This window comes from Dipodomys merriami, unplaced genomic scaffold, assembly GCF_024711535.1.
Source record: "Dipodomys merriami isolate MVZ:Mamm:240054 unplaced genomic scaffold, mDipMer1.0.p SCAF_92, whole genome shotgun sequence".
Classification (NCBI taxonomy): domain Eukaryota; kingdom Metazoa; phylum Chordata; class Mammalia; order Rodentia; family Heteromyidae; genus Dipodomys; species Dipodomys merriami.
The window spans coordinates 3,757,250-3,780,000 of NW_027206535.1; the positions used below are offsets into that span (position 1 = coordinate 3,757,250).

A 22,751-nucleotide genomic window follows, 5' to 3' on the forward strand; every position below is an offset into this window, starting at 1 on the left:
TATCCATTTAACCTTCTTATTGAGAGCTGGAGGTATGGCTCAAGTGTTGGAGCACCTTGCCTAGCAAGTTCAAGACCCTGAGTCCCAAGCCCCAGTAGTGCCCACAGTAAAGCTCTCCTATCTGAGCTGGTTTTCTGCAGCCTTCCTGTTTCAGTCTTGAAGTTCGTCTCCAGTTATTTTCAGGTCTGCATGTACGACAGAGAGGAAGAGACAGCCACAGTTGGGAAACACCCTCTAGTCCTGCTGCAACTTTTCTTTTTTAAATTATTTTATGTTTTGAGATAGGGTTGCTATATAGCTCAGGCTGTGCTAGAACTCTCTATCTTCCTTCCTCAGCTTCCTGAGTGCCTGGGATTACAGGTGTGTCCCTCCCCATCCCACCTGTAACCTATTTTAAATGTCAGGAGAAAAAAAAGAAATGTACTCTTTATCTGACGTATGTAACTGTAACCCCTCTGAACATCACCTTTATAATAACAACAATTTTTTAAAGTTTATCTACAGTAAGCTTAAAAAAAAAATCAGGAGAGAGAGCAAGCTGGTGGCCAAGAAATCTATCCTCCATTATGCATTTCTCTTCCCCCCGCCCTCACCAGTCCTGGGGCTTGAACTCAGGGCCTGGGTGCTGTTGCTGAGCTTCTTTTTACTCAAAGCTAGCGCTCTACCACTTGAGCCACAGCCCCACTTCCAGCTTTTTCTGTTTATGTGGTACTGAGGAATGAAACCCAGGGCTTTATGCATGCTAGGCAAGTACTCTACCTCTAAGCCACACTACCAGCCCGTATGCATGTCTTTCTCTGTAGGCTGGAATGGCTGAAGCAGTTCACGCCCCATTCTGTGGGTCAGTGCCTGTATCTGGTTCTGCCTGGCATTGCTGATGTTGGGTTCCCACAGAAAGATCCAAATACGTGGAGTCAGTGGCTCTGTCCTTCCAGGCCTATTCATTTGGAGGTCCCATCAGACCATAGTAGGTCCAGTTGCCCCTGGACCTCGATCTGGTGTTTGGATGAGCCTGGAGCTCAGAGTGGAAAAACACATCAAAATGAGCAGCTGCTTGTCCAGAAGCTTCTTAGCTTAAACCTTATTTCAGCATTTTTCTTTCCCTCCCAGATTGGCTCTGAAGCTACCCTATTGGCCTCAGGCCCTTTTGGGGAGCCTCCTGGGGTACAGACAAAAGATTCCCGAGGTTGTTCCTGAGTCCTAGTTTCTATATGTCAGGTCAGGCAGGTGGACTCTGCGGGTCCTTCTATCTCCCGGGTACCTGTGGCCTGAATGCTGAAATAGCTCCGAAATCCTCATTCTAATCCTGTCCATTCACTGAAGGCTTCTTATCTCCGCCGCACAGGTGAAGAAACTGAGATTTGGACCAGGAGTGGCACACACACAGCGGGTGTAACGGGAGACTCCAAGGTCTCATGTTCTCAGTCTCTCTGTCCCAGATGGGCCAGACCAGGTGGGCAGAGAGAACTGAACTTTCTGGTAGTGTCACTTCAGAACAACGAATTCAGAATCTCTCGGGGGTCGCACCCAGACACCGGTGTCTTTTAGGGGCTCTCCAGATGATTCCCGTGTGCAAATCAGACTTCCAAGAGAGGCCCATGGGCGCCTCGCGGGTGTGCCTTTCACCGAGTAATTAATCCTACCCACGAAAGCAAAACTCACAGCCGAGCAAGCGCTGGCCTAGCGCCCCTTCCCCGCGACCCCAAGCCGCGGAGGAGCCGGGGCAGGGCTCGGCGTCCTGGGCCCGGGCGCTCAGGTGCGGCCCCGCGGCAGGAAGCCACCCCCCTCGGGCGGCCTCGGGTGTGCGCGGGGTGGTTGCGCCATCCGCCCTGGCTTTCTTTCGTAACCGCACCCAGGGACGGCCAAGAGACGCTCCAGCGCGAGTTCCTCAAATGTTTTCCTGCGTTGTCAGGACGGCCGGCCGCTCTGAGTCATGTGCACAGGGGAAGCTGCACTGACTTAGTGCCGGGCCACAGGGAGCCGGGCTGAGCACGGAGTCGGGGTCGGGGGTGGGGGGGACCCGGACACGCCGTGCGCTGCGCCCCGGGGGATGGCGATTGCCCTGGGGGCCTGAGCGCGCCCGCCCGCCGCCGTCCCCCCAGCACCACCGCCGCCGGTCCGGGACGTCCAGCGGAGGAGGAAGCATGCTGGCCGGGCTGGGCGCGCTGCTCGGCGCGCTGCTCGCCGCGGCGCCGGGGGCGGCGGGGCCCCCGTGGAGCTGCCGCGCGCTCGGTAAGGAGTTCGCGCGCCCGCAGGGTTGGCGCAGCCGGTGGGTGGGGGAAACCGCGAGAGGCTGGCAGGGGGAGGCTGGAGGGAGGGAAGGAGGTGTGACTGCCCTCCCTCCCCCCCTTTTCCGTAGCTAGCTTGGGGCTCCGCGGGCACACGGTGTCAGCCCAGGGCCAGCTGTGTGTGCACGGCGGCGATCGTGTGTGTCCGCGCGCTCTGCCCTGCAGCTGGGGAGAGAACCCGGGGTCTGGGTGTCGGACTGTGGGTATTTTTCGGAAACCCGACTGTGGGTTTCTCCTTCCCAGGGTCCCAGGAGTCTTACACAACTGGAACCCGGGTTGCTCTCAAGGGGTGATGCCCGAGGGCGCGCCCTAGCGGCGTGGCGTTCCCTCCTGGGGTGTCCGAGAGTGGCGCTCGTGGGGTCACCTCGCCTGGCTCTCCCCGTGCTCCTGGGCGCACGCGGGATGACACTGGTCTGTCTGTGAAGGTCTGACATGGGCGCTGTGTGGCAGAGCTCGGCACCAGCGCTGGCCAGCCCCGCGCTTTCCCGTCCTGGGAGGGACTGGGGCTCCTGGCCCGGGCCCCTTGGACAGGGGCAGAGTTCCTATGGGCTCGCGCTCCATCACCTCTCTGCTAGTGGAACTGGACAGTGGCTTTCCAGAGTTTGTTGTTGGGTCTGAGGGCTTTTTTTTGAGCACACAGTGGAAAACAGAAGGGGAGATCGTCAGGCTTATGGAGCAGATGACTTGGTGGTGGGAGGGAACCGGGTGGGGGTGGGGGAGCAGCGGTTTTGACTTTCACTGCTTAGACCATACACCGTTGGGTCTCTCCCTGTCTGGTGGTTAATGGGCATGGGTAGAAGCTGGGCTGGAATGTCTGCTCTCTGCTTTCTGAATGGTTGTGGCTCGAGCTTGGAAGAGAGAAGGACCTGCTAGTAGCTGCCGTTGAAGATGGAAACTTCTCTCCTCTCCTCTCCTCTCCTCCCCTCTCCTCTCCTCCCCTCTCCTCTCCTCCCCTCTCCTCTCCTCTCCTCTCCTCTCCTCCTTCCTCTCCTCTCCTCCTTCCTCTCCTCTCCTCCCCTCCTTTCCTCTCTTTTCCTCTTCTCTCTTCTCTTCTCCTTTCCCCTTCCCTCCTTCTCTTCTTTCCTTTCCCTCTTTCTTTCTTCCTTCCTTCCTTTCTTCCTTTCTTTTTCTTTCTTTCTTTCTTTCTTTCTTTCTTTCTTTCTTTCTTTCTTTCTTTCTTTCTTTCCTCTTCTCCTCTCTCTCTCTCTCTCTCTCTCTCTCTCTCTCTCTCTCTCTCTCTTCTCTCTCTCTCTCTCTCTCCTTTTACTCAGGCTTGCTTTGAACTCATGATGCTCCTGACTCTATTTCTAGAAGGCTAAGATCATAGGTCTGGACCACCAAACCTGGCTCTTGTTTTATTTTCCTTCCTTCTTTTGTTCATTTGCTCACTCTTTCCTTTTTCTTTATGCTTATACTGACTGGGGTTTGAATTCAGGGCCTGGGTACTATCCCTTAGCTTTTTTTTTTTTTTTTTCTTCTCAAGGCTAATGCTTTACCACTTGAGGCAAAGTTCAATTTTTTTGTGTATGTGATTAATTGGAGATAAGAATCTCTTGGGCCAGGTGCTGGTACCCATGCTTGTAATCCTATCTACTCAGGAGGCTGAGATCTGAGGATTGTGGTTCAAAGCTAGCTGGGGCAGGAAAGTCCCTATGAGACTCTTATTTCCAATTAACCACTCAAAAACCAGAAGTGGAGCTGTGGCTCAAGTGGTAGAGCACTAGCCTTGAGCAAAAGAGCGCAGGGACAGCACTCATACCGAGTTCAAGCCCCCCTGCCCCCCCCAAAAAAAGAATCTCACGAACTCTTTTGCCCATGATAGCTCTGAACTGGTATCCTCAGATCTCAGCCTCCTGAGCAGCTAAGATTATAAGCGTGAGTCACCAGTGCCCAGATTATTTTATACATTTTTCTTATTCTTCATTGGTTGTCTTCAAGGGTTGTCTGGTTGTTTGAAAAAGGAGATTGAGGCAGGGAATTGTCAGGCCCATTTGGAGACCTGCCCCTTCCCTGGCTCTGTATTCCAGTGTAGGGGATCTTTAAGACTTCCAATTGTAGAACTAGGCCAGTGGGCAAGCTGGGGGAAAGGGGTTGGGGCAAGCTGAGAGGCATGGCTGAATTCTGGGGCCAAGGAGGCTGAGGGGAAGTTGAGGGGCTCATTAACCCATGGTGGAATTGAGGGATGCAAGGCCCTCTTCTCCTTAGGAGGGAGGCTGTGGAGTTCCCCTGCCTACCTCTGTTGCTACTTACCCCAACTCCTAGGCACCTGCCCTTGGGAGTAGCAGCTATGTGGTTTCTTTTTGCTGCCAAGTAATAGCCACATACTGAGGACAGCATCCAGTCAGTTCTGTTTCCCTGGTGCTCAGAAAGGTTGATGGGGATAGAGGGGTGTGAGTGTGGAGTGTCTCATGACCTGGGCAGCTTGTGAAAGGCAGAACTAAGAATTTGGGGAGGAAGTGAAAGCCCTCCCAGCTCAGAAGGAAAATGCACAGAAGTAGAAATACCCAGCTCCTCTCCCACACCCACAAACTCAGCCCACAAACGGAGACCAAAAATAGAGAGGGGACAGGAAGCTTGGAGCAAATGACTGAGATGTGTCCTTTAGCGAAGTGAGGGGCTTGGGGGTAGAGGTGGGCGGAGCAGAGATTGGAGCTGGCTTCCCCTGCCCACTGCGGGCAGTCGGGTGTTAGAGCCCGGAAGCTGCTTTCCCTGGAATCAAGGTGCCCACTGGTGCCCAGTGGCTGCCAGGCCCCCTCAGCTGTCTTGGCTTCAAGGGTCCCTGACTAGTGGCATCCAGGCTTTGTCTAGCTCCAGCATTCTAGATACTGGATGTACAAGGCCTGAGCCAGGGTGACTCAAGTTCCCTCTTCGTCTTTTTTTTTTTTTTTTCAGGCAAGAAAATACACAAAACAAGCACATACATCTTTAAATACCAAAGAATCCCGCCTTAAATTTGAATTTCCCTTTAGGGCAACCCCTTCCTGGCCCCAAAGCCTACCTACATTCCTAGCCTCACCCCAAATCGAGTGTTTCTCAGAAGGGTAGTTCTGGTTAGGGTGGGTGGGGGTGTTGGTAAAAGTGATGGTTCTTGGCCTTCACCCCAAATTTATTAAATATGAGCACTAGAGAGTGTGTTTTGGATTTTTTTAAAAAAATGACCTGCCCCTCGTGATTTTTTGGCACTGTCAGGTTTGAGGACATCTGGCCTACCCAGTATGACTGAGGAACTGAGTGCAGGCCTCCCCTCCCCCTTCCTCGCCAGAAATCTCTCCCAGTATTGGCTTTGCCCCTTGTTTATTCATTGCAACAAACATTTACTGAGTCTCTATAAAACCCAGGAGGCCTGCGTGGGATCAGCCAAGCACACCCCACCCTAAAAGGAGCCTGAAAATGGCCAAGTATAAATCTTGAGAGGGATGGAGGAGAATCCAGTGTCTGCTAAAGTCTGGTGCTCTACCAATTGAGCACCAAGAAAATACACAAGAAAATTTCAGGCAAAAAAAATACACAAGCATTTATACCTCTGGATACCTGGATTATCTAGGCAAGGGGCTAGAAAGAAGAGGTATCTCTGATTGAGGACCAAGACTCCAAGGTAACAGGAGCTTGGCCCCTGGGTCCATTACTTACACTACATCCTTGACAAATTGGGTAAACAAGTGCTGTCTTGGCTGGGCAGTTATAAGCTGATGACCTAAGTGCCCACTGCTGTGTATAGAGGCCCCTTTCCTTTCACTCCAGGTCTACCTGCCACAGAGCCAGCATCCAGAGCATCCTCAGTCACCAGAGGCAGTCTAGGTTTGCAGCTGTGTCCCATAGCCAGTCACCCTTTGTGGCTAATTTAGAGGAATGAAAATTAAGTGGAATGAAAAGTTTACTTCCATGGTTGTACTAGGCACTTTTCAAATGCTCATGCTGCTGTTTGGGACTGAATGTTCCACCATCCAGTCTGTTCTCCTGTGTAGTGCTGGCCCAGAGAGCTAAGCAGTTTCTTCCAGAGCTTTCTGCCATTCCTTGCATGACCCTCTCCATCCTTCTCTCTCTCTCTCTCTCTCTCTCTCTCTCTCTCTCTCTCTTTTTAAATCTGAGCACAGCTCAGGTGGTACAGGTAATGGCTGAGGCTTTGGAATCAGGCAGATGGCTGCTCCATCCTGCCATGTAGAGCGGTAGCATAACTGCGGCATAACTGGGGGCAAGTGACTTAACTGTGCTGTCCATGACTCAGTGTCCCCATTAAGAAAACATGAATGGTTGTATCTGAAGGTTCTCTGTGTGTGTGTGTGTGTGTGTGTGTGCGTGTGGCACGTGTGCACGCACACACATGCATATGTAAACAGACTAGTAGGGCCTTACTCTCTTATTTGGCTTTTCCACTCAAAGCTGGCACTCTACCACTTGAGCCACACCTCCACTTCTGGCTTTTTGGTGGTTAACTGGAGATAAAAATCTCATGGACTTTTTGCCTGGGTTGGCTTACAACTGGGATCCTCAGATCTCAGCTGCTCGAGTAACAAGAATTACAGGCATGAGCAGGTAATTGATAAGCTCCTGTACTGGTGTTGTGCAGATTAGCTAGGGACTCAACTAAGCACAGATTAAAGTTGCCGCAGAAGACAATCGTGTCCGGGCTGAAAGTATACAGTCACTATTCTCCAAACAATCAACTGTAAGGGGCAATGTAAAAGGCATTTACATTGTGTTAGGTATTACAGATAATCTAGAGATGATTTAAGGGACACAGGTGATATAAAATGTTATCTTTTTTTTTTTTTTTGTCATGGGGCTTGAACTCTGGGCCTGGGCACCATCCCTGATCTTGTCTGCTCAAGGCTACCGCTCTACCACTTGAGTCACAGCATCATTTCCAGTTTTCTGGTGATTTTTTTGGAGATAAGAGTCTCATGGACTTTCTTGCCTGTGCTGGCTTTGAACCATGATCCTCAAATCTCAGCCTCCTGAGTAGCTAGGATTACAGGTGTGAGCCCGGCTTATGTTGTCATTTTTATGGGAGTGGCTTAAACATCCTTTGAATTGGTGTTTGAGAGGGAGCCTGGAACAAGGAACTAGTGAGCAGAATACAAGATGAAGAGAGGTAGTTGTGAGGGCTGAATGGACAAAATAAGGTGTCAACAGATGGAAGAGAAGTCCCCAGTGCCGAGTGAGTGCTTGACTAAATGCAGCTAATCAATCACTCATCCCTAAAATGCATTTTGAGTTTCTAACATGTTGCAGGCTATTCTGAGACTCAGCAATGAGCAAAGCAGACAGAAAGAAATCCCTGGCTTTTTAGAGTATCTTCCTAGCAGAGGCGACAGAGGATTTAAATTTAATTCATCCTTTGTGAGTGACTGGTGCGGAGGGGAAAAAATGTGGTGTGTGAGTGTGTATGTGTCTGTATTGGCACTGGCTGTGTATGTTAGGGGTGGGTGTGATGTAGAATTTATGTTTTAAGGGAGGCCTTACTAAGAAAATATTTGGGTGAAGGCCTCAAGGAAGGAAGAAAAGGTTCAGCGATTCTGTGTAATCCTATCTCCTGTGTGACAATGTCTTACCTGAGGGTCTGTTATGTTCTGTGGATGTCTCCTTTCCTGGAGAAGCTTGGGGGTGTCTCTGAAGAGACAAAGCCCGAAGCATTCAGCACGTTGGCCCCTGGCTTAACAGAATAAGTGTCAAATGTCACATCATTTACTGTAGAAGAGTTTTAAGATCTTCAAAGAATGATTTTTCTTTCTCTCTTTAAATTAAATTTTTCTTGTTGGTCGTGGAACCTGAACTCTGGGCCTGGGCGCTGTCCCTCAGCTCTTCAGCTCAAGGCTAACACTCTACCACTTGAGCCATAGCGCCACTTTCGGCTTTTTCTGCTTATGTGGTGCTGAGGAATTGAACTCCAGGGCTTCATGCATGCAAGGCAAGCGCTCTACCACTGAGCCACCTTCCCAGCCCAAATTTTATTTCTTTAGTGGTTCTAGGGATCAAACGGAGGACTTAGCATGTGCCAGGTCTGAAAGTACTCTAGCTCTGAGCCACAGGCCAGCTCCAAGAGCATTTTGAGGGCTGGGCTGGAGAGGCAAGGAGGAGATGGCATTGGAAAACTTTAAGCCTCAGACCTTCCATCTTCCTGGGAGTTGCATTGGGTGAGGTAGCCTGTGCTCTGCCTTGCAAGTCAGAGATGGCAGAAGCCTCTGGCATAGGCAGAGTCTTTTCTGCCATTGTCCAGAATACAGGCTTGACATTTACCTGAAGCTCAGCAGCATTCCCCTACTCGTCCTGTACCTTGTTAGCTCTGCCTGCCCAGTGACATCCATCCCTAGGTGTGTGTCACTAAGGCTCACATGGCCACCCTGTCTCCTGAACCTGTTTTCTCCCTGTATTCCACTCTTCTTCTGGAAAAGGATTCTTTGGGTTTGCCTGACTACATGATGGTTTCAGTAACTAGGCCACTGAGTGCCAGCTGTGTTCAGGGAACGGTGCCAGGCCTTTGCTCTGTGCTCTCATTTACCTTTGCCAACGGCTTTAGGTACGTGGAGGGTGAGCACCCTTGCTAGGTGGGGTGGGCTACTGGTGGTATTGGAGGGGATGATCAGGTTCCTATAGAACAGATGGAATCTGAGAGGTGTGTGTACTAGAAAACGGAGAGACCGTGCTGAGAAGGGATTGGCAGCAGGAGCCAGGAATTTGGGGAGGACTGAGCTTGAGATAGGAACTTGAGAGCCATCACAGGCAGATGTTATTTTAAGCCTGCAGACTGGCTGAGTTCATCTTGGGTAAGAATGTAGTCAGTGAAGAGATGAGGCCCTGGGCCTGAGCCCTGGGCATACTAACCATTTTTTTTTAATAATTAATTTTTTGTCAGTCATGGGACTTGAACTCAGGGCCTGGGTGGTATCCCTGAGCTCTTTCACTCAAGGCTAGTGCTCTACCACTTTGAGCCACAGCTCCATTTCTGGTGGTTAATTGGAGATAATAGTCTTGGGGACTTTCCTGATTGGGCTGGCTTTGAACCTTGATCCTCAGATCTTAGCCTTCTGTGTAGGATTACAGGTGTGAGCTCCCAGCCCTCAAAGCACATACCAACATATGTATGTGTGTGTGTGTGTGTGTGTGTGTGTGTGTGTGTGTGTGTGTGTGTGTGTGTGTGTGTGTTGGTACTAGAGCTTAAACTCAGGGCCTGGGGCCTGAGTACTGTGTCTTAGTTTTTACACTCAAGGATGGTACTCTACCACTTGATCCACTGCTCCACTTCTGTTTTTTTTTTTTTGTGGTTTAAGATAAGAATCTCAAAGATTTTGTTGCCCAGGCTGGCTTCAGACTGTGATTCTCAGATCTCAGCCTCTTTTTATTTTTTTGTCAGTCATGGGGCTTGAACTCTGGGCCTGGGTGCTGTCCCTCAGCTCTTCAGCTCACCTTGAGCGCTCTACCACTTGAGCCATAGAGCCATTTCCGGTTTACTAGTGGTTAGTTGGAGATAAGGGTCTCATCAACTTTCTTGCTTGGGCTGGCTTTGAACCATGATCCTCAGATCTCAGCCTCTTGAGTAGCTAAGATTACAGGTGTGAGCCAGTGGTACCCAGCGTCACCAATCTTCTGAAGCTTGAGGAAGAAGAATATGCCGGAGATTCTAAGAATATGAGGTCAGTGAAGCAGGGGAGAAATCAGGAGAATTCGTGCCCTAGAAATCAATGAGGACATTGTACCTAAGAGAGGGAGCATCAGGGTCAAATACTGCTGAGAGGTCAGACCATGGGACAAGCAAACTTTGGACAGTGGCCATAGCAACAGGCAGGCCATGGTGGTGACTCCGGCTGTAGGAGCTTTGGTTCAAGGTGGGGGCCAATGGCTGGCGAGAGTGGACTCAGGAGAGAATGAGAGCAATATGTGAAGGCACATGCCTCGGATCACGGCACCAGGGAGGCTGAGGCAGGAAGATTATGAGTTGGAGGCCAGATTGGGCTGCATAGCAAGATTCTGCCTCAAACAACAGCAGCAGCAACAACAAACCCTAAAACAACAACAACAAAACAGAGGGTATGGGAAGGAGGAAGAGGAGGGAAATGGGAGAAAATGATATGAGAAGCCCTTCTGAGAAGGTTAACTACAAGGGAAGTGCCATAATGGTATGTTTCCGTGTCTAAAGTGTAAACAACCAAAGGCAGTTTTATTTTTTTATTTTTATTTTTATTTTTATTTTTTTGGTCCAGTTGTAGAGCCTGAACTCTGGGCCTGAGCACTGTCCCTCAGCTCTTCAGCTCAAGGCTAGTGCCCTACCACTTGAGCCACAGCGCCACTTCCGGCTTTTTTTTTTCTGCTTATGTGGTGCTGAGGAATTGAACCCAGGGCTTCAGGCATGCAAGGCAAGCGCTCTACCACTGAGCCACCTTCCCAGCCCCCCAAAGGCAGTTTTAAAAGATGCTGAACTGGCTTAGGTCTATAATCCTAGTTACTCAGGAGGTTGCGATCTGAGGATCAAAGCTTGCCTGGGCAGAAAAGTTCATGAGACTTCTATTTCCAATTAACTACCAAGAAGCTAGAAGTGGAGCTGTGGCTCAAGTGATAGAATGCCACCCTTGAGCAAAACAATATGAATTTTAAATATTTTTCTGGTTTTTATGGTTTATGTTTGTTAGTAGAGGTTAACTTTTGCCACAAAGATTTTTTTATTTATTTGTTTTTTTGGGTCCGGTCGTGGGGCCTGAACTCTGGGCCTGGGCGCTGTCCCTCAGCTCTTCAGCTCAAGGCTAGTGCTCTACCACTTGAGCCACAGTGCTACTTCCGGCTTTTTTCTTTTTGCTTATGTGGTGCTGAGGAATCGAACCCAGGGCCTCATGCATTCAAGGCAAGTGCTCTACCACTGAGCCACCTTCCCAGCCCCATGCCACAAAGATTTTTGTTGCTTAAACACACACACACACACACACACACACACACACACACACACGCACATGCACACGCACACGCACACACACACACACACACGCACATATATATGCTTGCCTTGCATGCATGAGGCCCTGGATTTGATTCCTCAGCACCACTTAAGCAGAAAAAGCCAGAAGTGGTGCTGTGGCTTAAGTGGTAGTGTTAGCCTTGAGCTGAAGAGCTGAGGGACAGTGCCCAGCCCAGAGTTCAGGCCCACGACTGACAAAAATAAAAAAATAAAAAAAAAAATAAATAAATTACTTTTTACATTTATCAAGTTCCTTAATACTTGGGTTTATTCTACCTCTCAACAGAATGAGTAGTTAAAAGCACAAATTCTGAGGCCCAGTTCCCTGAGTTTGAATCCAGGCTCAGCCTTAATTTCCTTTGTAGCCTTTTGAATCAAATATTGTATTGAGAGTACCAAAAGTTTGTTATTTGATCCATACTTGGAATGGTGCCTGTTTGTAGTAAATGCTTACACTAAACTTATTTTTTTTCTTTTCTTTTTGTGCTCTACTACTGGAACCACACCTCCACTTCTGGTTAAATGGAGGTCTGAGTATCAAAGATCTGTCTGCCTGGGATGGCTTCAAAGCATGATACTCAGAGCTTAGCTTCCTGAGTAGTGAGGATTATAGGCATAAGCCATCAGTGTCTGCTCTTCTTTTCAAATTGTGGCACAACATATGCACAACATGAACTCTATCATCTTAAGCATTTTCTCTCTCTCTCTCTCTCTCTCTTTTTTTTTTTTTTTTGCTAGTCCTGGGGCCTGAACTCAAGGCCTGGGCACTATCTCTGAGCTTCTTTTTGCTCAAGGCTAGTACTGTACCATATGAGAGCACTTCTGGCCTTTTCCATTTATGTGGTACTGAGGAACTGAACCCAGGGCTTCATGCATGCTAGGCAAGCACACTACCACTAAGCCACATTCCCAGCCCCTCATCTTAACCACTTTTTATGTTTTTTATTGTAAAAATACTGTACAGAGGGGTTACAATTACATGAGTAAGGTAATGAGTACATTTCCTATTGAGCACTGTTACCTCCTCCTTTGTTTTTCCCCAACCATCCCTTCCCTCCCCATCTTAACCATTTTTTTTTGTTGGTCTTTTTTTTGAGGGGGGGCCCTGAACTTTGGGCCTAGGTGCTGTCCCTCAGCTCTTCAGCTCAAGGCTAGTGCTCTACCACTGGAGCCACAGGGCCACTTCTGGCTTTTTTTGCTTATGTGGTGTTAAACCCAGGGCCTCATGCATGCAAGGCAAGCACTCTACCACTGAACCACCTTCCCAGCCCCCATCTTAACCATTTTATTTTATTTTTTAATTTTTTTTAAATTTTTGCTTATGTGGTGCTGGGGAATCGAACCCAGGGCCTCATGCATGCAAGACAAGCGCTCTACCACTGATATTTTTGAGGGGAGCATGCTGGGGATCAAACCCTGGGCTTTGTGAATGCTAGACAAGTGCTCCACCCTAAACTCTACTTTCAGTCTCTGATTTTTATTTCTGACCTTTCTAGTCCCTTCCATATTTTTTCTCTCCATTTATGTACCCGTACCACAGTGTTTTAATTACTGTAGCTTTATAATATGTCCTTAGTTTGACAGAATTAATCCCCCTTTCATTTCTCTGCTTTTTTTTTCTTTCCATAGTTTTCCTGGCTATCTTTCCTATTTTCTTTTCCATTTGAACTTTAGAATCAGCATGCTTAGTTTATAAAAAGGTCGTGTTGGTATTTTTATTTGAGATTAGTTTAGGGAGCACTGACGTCTTCGTAGCTGGAAGCAGAGCCTGGAGCTCTTGTCATAAGAAGGATGAGCTGGGCAGGAAATCTGGGTACCCGAGTGTCAGGGAAGCAGGGTGTGCCCAATGCACCTCCGATCTGCTTCCTTTGAGATGTAGTAGAGTGAGCTGCGTGTGTGTGTGTGTGTGTGTGTGTGTGTGTGTGTGTGTGTGTGTGTATTATTGGCAGTGTGTTATGTTGCCAAACAGAGTGGGCAGCTCCAGGAATCTTCACCAACACCACATCCACATGGAACCATACCTCAGAGTAAGAACTTTAGCCCAGGAGCCTCAGAGGGGGAGGTGAAGAAGGAAGGGAAAGTAGAGAGAGAGGGAGTGGGGGGGGGGGAGGTGCCTCCCATTGTGACTTTTCAAATCTGGAGCTTTTCTTCCTGCTATCTAGAGATGGGTGTGGGGGCAGAGGAGGGTGGTGACAGGTAGATATGGCCTGGAGGGGAAGGGGGACATACATCAGGTCCCTTTTTCTTTCCACTCTCCTCCTACCTTCCAGGAACTCTTTTTTTTTTTTTTTTTTTTTTTTTTTTGCTTATGTGGTGCTGAGGAATCGAACCCAGGGCCTCATGCATGCAAGGCAAGTGCTCTACCACTGAGCCACCTTCCTAGCCCTCCAGGAACTCTTGACCATGGCCAGGTACCTAGTTAAGACACTAAGGTCACAGTCAGAGCTGAGAAGCCAGACATTGTGTTGTACTCCAAGGAGGGCTGAGGGTGGTAGAGAGTCCAGAGCCCAGGGGTCCAGTCCTGGCCACATGGCACACTGACAGCCCAAACTTCTGGGCCCTCCACAAAGGCTTCTGGGTCTTCAAGTAGTTGCCTTATCTCAGCACCCACTCCCAGCCACAGCGCCTCCTCTTGGTGGCTTTGTAGACCAAGGTCCCAGGACAGGCCTCTAGGGAACCAATGCTTTTCTTCTCAGGTCCAGCTTGGGCTGGTTTACAGTGCCAGCTCTAATCTCTTTAAGAGGCCAGATGGGGGTTGGGTGGGGTAGGGTTGTCCTCCCTGCCTTTGAATACCTTTCCCTCTAATTAATTTATAATCTCTGAGCGGTGACCCCTGCCAGTCTTCTTGGTTCCAGGCCATGTAGTGATCTCTGCCTGTTGCCAGGGGAGGGCAAGTGCTCCCCTGGAACAGCAGGTCCCACGCATGGTCCCCCCAGTCAACACCCAGCCTTACCTTTTTGGGGGCCTAAAGGACTCCTCTCGGGTCCCCTCACCCCCTGGCCTTTCTCCCAGTGGTTTATGAGCCTCTTGTGGTGTGGATGGAGAGGAAAGCTGAGCCAAGGTAAATACTGACTCTGCCAAACATGAGGCAAATACGAGCAGGTACAAGAAGTACAAACACATTAGTGGGTGGGGTGGGAGTGGAGCAGTGGCTAATATAAGTGAATTTGGAAGAGGGTTAGAGGAGGCAGCAGGGGCCATATTTCAGAGCCTAATCTTGACCTGCCATGCTCTTGGCCTGGGTGGATTTAAGCTGCAGCTCAACACACAAATACTGTTGGTACAGAGCAGGTGGAGAAAGCTCAAGGGTGTGACTCTGGACTCCCCAGGGAAACCCCCAGGGTCCCACTAGGTACAACTGGCTGTGAGGAAGAGGCTCCCTCCCCACTAGATATTCCCTTCAATACTCAGGGTTCCTTCCTAGTGGGGTAGCTGGGGAGGGTCCCAGAGAGTTACCTGGCCAGGTGAGAGAGAGGCTCCGGCCATCCACACTAAGGCCCAGCATACCCCCTGCTCTTCCCCCGAGCTGTGTGAATGACAGCCAGTTCCTTCATTTCTCTGATCTCTGCTACTCCAACAGTGGGATGGGTTTGAGTCTCCCTCCCTGCAAGGAGCAGACTACATTTGGGTAAAGCACCCCAGTGTTAAAGAGAGCACTCTATAAGATAGTTTGTGGTTCTTATCACATGTCAGAAGGCTGACTTCCAATGGGACATTATCACATTCTCCGGTCCTTAAATAGAAAATGCAAGGAAAGATGACTGGGAATAAGAACCTGTCCTAGCCCCCAGGGACCAAAGTGCATTTGTTTCCTTTTGAACCTGAGGTACCCAACTCTTCTGGCAACCTCTTGATACCCATCTCCTTCCAGATCAAGGGCTTCAGTGCTGAGAATGGGGCCTTTGGCTCCTCTGTGACCTTGTCTGAAACCCAGTGTTCCTGCAACCTGAGAGGCTTGGTGGTATCCTGGTGGCCAGCTGGCCCCCAGGTCTCTGCTAAGAGCAGTGGATGGGATTAGCAGACCCAAGTGAAGGCCGTGTGCTCCATGGCAGGCCAGGCAGCTGGCTCACTGCTTACATAAATGGGGCTGGGAAGCTGAACTTGTTTTTGCTGGCAAGAGCAGCAGTAAGCTGTAAGAGAATTGAGAAATGTGTGTCTTGGTCTGTGTGTTTTTCTCTTGTTATTGGCATTTACAAGTTTATGTGAAAAGGGGAAAAAATTAGAGCAACAACAAAATTATTTGGTTTTCTGGCACCCAACCTGAAATCCTTCGTGGGGAGGGGAGCCCCACTTCTCAGAGCTCTGTTGAGAAGTCCCAGTGGGAAAGGTACATGGGCTATGATGGTGTCCAGGGTAAGGGGTTACAGCTACTGGAGCTGGAGTTGTAGAATTGTGGGTTGGGATTTACCAGAACTCAAGTTCTCCTTTTGAGGAGTGGAAAGCTAGGGAAAGAAGAATTTGTCTTAAGGCTCCAGGATGATCTGATCACTCACCTCTCTGCCTTTAAGCCATCACCTATTAAAAATAATAAATTGATGGATTAAGTATTTTAAGCTGGGAATTCATTGTCTGAAGTAAACAGATGCTTTTCTTGTCCTCTGAGAGCTGATGATTTGGGAGAACTAGTGGCAGGCTAGACTACAGAGTTCAGATCATGATCAGAACCTTTGTTTTCACATGAGCAGACCCTGCCTGGGCAGACGTGCCCACGGCTGCCTACAAGTCAAAGGCAAGAACTGTTTTCTCTACACCACATGCAGAGTTATTTCCTCTACACCACATGGCCTCTTGCTCTCAGAGATGCGATTTATATTAAAGAACAAAACAAAGCAAAACTTTTGTGGAAATCCAACTCCACCCAACTAGCCAAGCCACAACAGACAGCAAATCTATCTGGGGGTGGTGGTGGTGGTGGTGGTGGTGGTGGTTCAAAGATACTTTGGTAACTCAGTCTCCTTTCCTGATCCTCAGTCCCAGGTGAGGTACTACCAACAAATCTACAGTGTCCCAGTAGGAACCCAGGATTAGTTCCTCCCTCAGTCCCTGTGACATTGGTCTCGGCAGAAAGTAAGACGCCTCAGTCCCTGGATGCTCCTTTCTCCCTCCCTTAGTTCATCCTCAAGATGATGGGGGAAGGAAAGGAAAGCAGGAAGCCGAGTCATCTGCCCAGCAAGAGGCTGAGATAGATAGGGTCTCTTACCCTATCTATTCCCCCTCACCTTGTCCTCCTTACTGTGTTACAGACTCTGTAGACCACAGCGCTGTCTAGAACACTTATTTTTGTATGCCTTTCTCTATGGAGTTCCTTCTTTCTCTTTTCCTTTCCTTTTCTTTTTTTTTGTTTTGTTGTTTTTTTGGGGCCTGAACGCTGTCCCTCAACTCTTCAGCTCAAGGCTAGCACTCTACCACTTGAGCCACAACGCCACTTCTGGCTTTTTTCTTTTTGCTTATGTGGTGCTGAGGAATCGAACCCAGGGCCTCATGCATGCAAGGCAAGCACTCTACCACTGAGCCACCTTCCCAGCCCTCCTTTTCTTTTTTTGTGTCAGTCCTGGGGTTTGAATCAGGGCCTGGGCACTGTCCCTGAGCTTTTGTGCTCAAGGCTAGCACTCTACACCACTTTGATCCACAGCTTCACTTCTGGTTTGGGGGTGGTCAATTGGAGATCAAATCTCATAGCCTTTCCTGCTCGGGCTGGCTTGGAAACATGATCCTCAGATCTCAGCCTCCTGGATTGCAGGTGTGAGCCAACAACACCCAGCAAAGTGCCTTCTTTCTGATATGCCATCCCCTGGAGCTCTGCCTATCAAATTCCCACTCACTTCTCAAGATATTGCTCAAATCTCACTTCCCTGTTTTAGGATGATTTATTCCTTTTTCTTGCTCCTTCAACGTGTTAGAGATTTACTTGTTTATTTCTTTATTTTGGGGTGTGTGTGTGTGCGTGCGTGCATGTGCGCACGCGCGTGAGCACACTCTGGCACATGTTGGTATTGGAGCTTGAACTCAGGGCCTCAGTGCTCTCCTCTAGCTTTTTCCCTCAAGGCTGGTGCTGGACCACTTGAGCCATACTTCTACTTCTTGCTTTTTGGTGGTTAACTAGAGATAAGGGCCTCAATCTTTTCTGCCTGGGCTGGCTTGGAACCTCAATCCTCAGCTCCTGAGTTAGTTTGGATTACAGGCATGAGCCTCCATTGCCTAGCTTTATTGGGGATATTTATTTTAGATATACAGTAGCTCTTACTTCTTCTTCTTCTTCTTGGCTTAGGAACTTCTGGCCTTGCATAAGATGATATACAAACATTCTTGAATTTTTCAGGAGGAGCAGGCACAAGCTGGCAATCCTGGCTCCAAAAGGCTAAGCAATCGCTCAAGGGCAGATGCTAGATACTCTTGGCTGAATTGCAGCTCATGTAGTGCCTGCCATTCCTTGCACTGGGCACACGTGCCAGGCTCTGGTTGTGTGGAGGCCTGACTTGTAAGAAGGGGTGTTCCCAGCAACATGCCCTCACCTGGTTCTTGCTGGGTCTCTTCCCTTTGGCCCTTTTTTTTCCCCCTATGGGGTTCTTAGAGGACAGAAGGGAGGAACTGAGGATAAACTAAGGATGGGACCTTTGCCAGCAGGGAGTCAGATGTGCAGGGAAGGATGAGCTGAGGGAGCAGAGTCCAGCAAGGGACACAGAGAACTTTGTGAGGGCAAGATGGGAGCACTCCGGCCTGAAGGTAATTTGGAAGCTGCTTATCTTGAGAAATCCACTCTTATCTCCAATGCTCCCTACCCTTTCCTCCTCGAGTAATAAATGGGACAGGTCCAGGCTACCTAGTGTACCCATTATAAGGACAAGCAACTTGGAGAAAATATAAAAACCACAGAAAATCCAAAGGTGGTGGTACCTGCTGTAGCTAATTAAATGGCACACCCCAGCTAATGGGAGGCTAAGGCAGAAGGATTGCTTGAGCCCAGGAGTTCAAAGCCTGTCTGGATAACATAAGCTCTGTCTCAGTAAACAAAGATAGAGAAAAAAAAAATCCCTTTAGTTTCATCTTTGGGGAGGCAGAGGTCCTAAGAGGGTACTTCCTCGTCTTCAAAGATCCACTCAATCCTGAGATTCACCCACTGCTACCCGGTGTCACTGTTCAGAAGTGGGTCAGGAAACAGAGAAGAGCAGGTAGGTGGATGGGAGGGCCAGTGCTATCGTGATACTGGGATTTGGACTCAGGGCCTCATGCTTGCTAGTCAGATGCTGAACTGCTGAGCCACACCCCCAGCCCTTAGACAACCTTCTTATGTTCATTTCCTCTATGAGTACTCTTGGGATCATTTGATGTACAATGCTTTTAAGAGCAAAGTTAACACAGCATTGTTTCCAGGTCTCAGAAAAAATATGTTTTGAAGCAAGGCTATGACTGGCAATTCTTGCCAATGGGTGGTTTATAATTAATCGCTCCCTATTAAAAAGAAAAAAAGATCAACACACACCATCCAGTGACTCAGTTTCAAAGATTCAGAAAGCATTACTCAAGTTCCTTGGCAAAGGAAGTGGCCATTATGTTCCTCCCCGAAGCTCTGCTTTTGTAGAAGGGAAGAGAAAGTCTTTTTATTTGATGTTTTTCTGAACACCCGCCTCTCCTCCCACCCACCCCCCACACATACTCCTGCTGCTGTTAGTGAGGGCAGTGATAGAAGAGCCCCTGCCATTGTTCATGTGGTCAGTAAGCCACCAAACACAAGAAGGGCTAGGAAAATGACATGTTTCTTTCTGGAAATGGCAGAGGCAGACACAAGAGACTCCAGATTCGTTTTCCTGCCTCAGCATCTCCTGGTGGTGAAAAGCTGGCTTCTCTGGACCTCAGTGCAAGGTCTGCCCACTGCACAATGCAGGAGACAATAGACACAGGGCCACTGTGTCCCCCATCATGGTGCTCCTGGGGGCTGTCGGTGTGCAGACTCTGTCCCCGTGGGCACCACTCAGGTGTCCTACATCAAGCAAATATGGATGAAGTGCTTACTGGATTCTTTAGTGCAGCAGGATCTGTGTCTTCCTGGGAAGTGGGGGCCTGGACACAGTCATGTATCACTTAATGATGGGGACATGTCCTGAGAGATGTGGCACCCACTGGTTGTGTGGCTGCCGTAGAATTGCACAAAACTAGATGGCATAGGTCAGTCACTTGATGTGTCCTCTCAATGCCGGTGGCTCACGCCTGTAATCCTAGCTACTCAGGAGGCTGAGATCTGAGGATCAAGCAGCATGGGCAGAAAAGTCTGTGATACTCTTATCTCCAGCAAAAAAACAGAAATGGAGATGTGGCTCAATTGGTAGGGTGCCAGACTTGAGTGAAAAAGCCAAGCAAGAGCATAAAGGCCCTGAGTTCAAGCTCCAGAACATACACACACACACACACACACACACACACACACACACACACACACACACACACACACACACTATGTTGTGCCAGCACATAACATGTCTACTGCATATTTGTGTGTGAGACTCTTATCTCCAATTAGCCACCAAAAGTTGGAATCAGAGCTGTGGCACAAGCCAGTAGAGTGCTAGGCTTGAGCAAAAAAGCTCAGGGACAGCACATAGACCCTGAGTTCAAGTCCTAGGACCAGCATACACACATACACACACACACACACACACACACACACACACACACACACACACACACACACACACACACACACACACACACCCCATGCAAAACAAAACAAAAACAGAAAAAAATAGTAAATAAGAGTACATTCTGAAATAATGATGGAAGCATAACTACCACTGAGCCCTGCTCCCCACCCCCTCTGTGGTTCCCTCCCTCATCTGACTGGAAGCTCAGTAGATCTGTTCCCACGGCATCCCCACCTTATGATGGCTCCAACTGCTCTGGACAACAGGAACTGTTCAGCTTTGTTATGGTTATGGGACGGTCCACCGTGGGACCCGTGGTCTGTGGTTGGCTGAAACAGCCTGCTGTGGCCCATCACTCTGGCTATGAAAAGTGGGGCTGGGAAGGTGGCTCAGTGGTAGAGCGCTTGCCTCGCATGCATGAGGCCCTGGGTTCGATTCCTCAGCACCACAGAAGCAGAAAAAAGTCGGAAAAGGCGCTGTGGCTCAAGTGGTAGAGCACTAGCCTTGAGCTGAAGAGCTGAGGGACAGCGCTCAGGCCCCGAGTTCAGACTCCATGACTGGACCCCCAAAAAGAAAGAAAGAAAGAAAGAAAGAAAGAAAGAAAGAAAGAAAGAAAGAAAGAAAGAAAGAAAGAAAGAAAGAAAGAAAGAAGGTGTCTAAGAAATGATGAGCTGTCCATGGTCCTTGGACTTGGATGCAAATTGGTTCTCTGTCTTTGGGTTTAGCTTACTGCTCCTGAAGTGCCTTGTTGGTTTGTTTGTGTTGGCACTAGGGTTTGAACTCAAGGCTTGGGTGCTGCCCCTTTAGGTGCTGCCTTTTTCACTCAAGGCAGGCACCCTACCACTTGCGCCACAGCTCTACTTCTGGCATTTTTTTTTTTTAAATTGTATTTTATTTTATTTGAGACCATACTGTACAAAGGGGCTACAATTACATGGGCAGGATAATGGATACATTTCTTACCAAGCATTGCAGCCTCCTCCTTTGTTTACCCTTCACTTCCCTTCCCCGCCTCCCCCCTCCCCCCACTGGCATTTTTTTTTGCTAGCTAAATGGAGTTAAGAATCTCATGGACTTTGCTGCCCAGTCTGACTTTGAATTGTGATCCTTAGATTTCAGCCTCCTGAGTATCTAGGTTACTCAGGCATGAACCACCAATGCCCAGCTTGGACTTAGGGGTTTATTTTGATGATTCCTTGAAGCCCTGTAGGCACAGAATTCCTCCCTTTACTTCCCTCAGTGGAATGTGTCTTGTGCAGTCAGGAGCATGCTGATACTTCATCAGTGTCCTCCACCTTGCTGGCTGCTGCGGCTCCCTCACATCTTGTCTTGTACAAAGGGCCTCGCTGTGGGGAAGAGTGAAGCCAGAGGGGTCCAGGAAACCTCCCCAAATGCTGGCTTCTTGATGACATTCAACTGTTTTCTTTTTTCCACCCTACAAATCCAGAGCCCTGTTGGGGACAAGAGAAAACGTTAGCTAAGTGGCTGTCACTCTGGCCCTGCATCTGTCTCTTTTCTGCTAGCCTCAAATAGGGTATGCTCAGGTAGAGGGCTCTCACCCCATGTTGTGGAGAGAAAAGGATGTTTGCACAACCAGGCTGGGACTGATGCCACACAGAAGCTGTCTCTGCTTCTTCCATGTTCATCCTTAATGGGCCTGTGTCTGTTGGGGGAAGCCAGGCTTTGCTGGATTCAGTCTGGTCCACCAGAGAATTATGGATCCTTACTCCCTCCTCTGGGATAAAGAGGGAGGAGTTACAGGCTGCAGGAGGTAAAAACTCCTCCCAAGCAGGAAGACTTAGCTCAAGGAGAAACTTTAGCTCAGGAGAAACTTGTCCTCAGTCCCAGGAGCACTGCTGGGGGAGGTTAGGTACTCAGGCAACTGTTGGCTTTTCTAAAATCAATGGTCAGATGTATTGCTGCTACATATCTGTTTAGTCTGAAGGACTAAAATGTCCTTAACATGCTCCCTGGCCTTTATTTTCTCAGTTGCATTAACTTTATTGATGGGCCTAAAGAAGTTAGGTGTGTGTGTGTGTGTGTGTGTGTGTGTGTGTGTGTGTGTGTGTGTGTGTGTGTGTGTGTGTGTGTGTGTGTGTGTGTGTGTGTGTGTGTGTGTGTGTGTGTGTGTGTGTGTGTGTGTGTGTATGTGGTGTGTATGCTAGTACTCTGACTTGAACTCAGGGTCTTTCACTCTTTTTCCCTCATGGTTGCTGCTCTATCCTTCCCTTCCAGAATTTTACTAGTTAACTGGAGATAAGAATCTCAGATTTGTCTGCCTGTGCTGAATTTGAACTTTGATCCTCAGATGCTAGCCTCCTGAGTAGCCAGGACTATAGACCAACAGTGGTTGGCTTTAGTTTTTTGAGAAACCCTGATTTCCATAGGTTGCATTAATTTATATTCCCACCAACAGTGTATACGGGCTTACTATCCTGCTCTTCCTTCTATGTTCACTAGCATATGTGTGTGCATGTGTGCATATGCACACACATGTGTATATGTGCTTGCCAGTTCTGGGGTTGAACTAAGGGCCTGAACATTGGGTGCTGTCTCTGAGCTTTTTTGATCAAAGCTAGTGCTTTACAACTTGACTTATAGCTCCATTTTCCACTGTTTCCTTTTTTTTTTTTTTTTTTTTTTGGGTCCGGTCGTGGGGCCTGAACTCTGGGCCTGGGCTCTGTCCCTCAGCTCTTCAGCTCAAGGCTAGCGCTCTACCACTTGAGCCACAGCGCCACTTCCGGCTTTTTTCTTATGTGGTGCTGAGGAATCGAACCCAGGGCCTCAGGCATGCAAGGCAAGCGCTCTACCACTGAGCCAACTTCCCAGCCCTCCACTGTTTCCTTTTGTAGTTAATTAAAGGTAAAAGCCTTACAGATTTTC

General features: G+C 48.8%; 1 protein-coding gene across 1 annotated transcript in view; it reads left to right on the forward strand.

The window, feature by feature from the left end:
• The first annotated feature begins 1,891 nt into the window (after nt 1-1,891).
• The window catches only part of Il6r (interleukin 6 receptor), a 54,751-nt gene continuing 33,891 nt past the window's right edge, over nt 1,892-22,751 (forward strand). Inside the window, exon 1 of the mRNA XM_070013921.1 lies at nt 1,892-2,232. Coding sequence (XP_069870022.1) covers nt 2,145-2,232 — 88 coding nt within the window. The 5' untranslated portion in view covers nt 1,892-2,144. The remainder of the gene's footprint in view (nt 2,233-22,751) is intronic.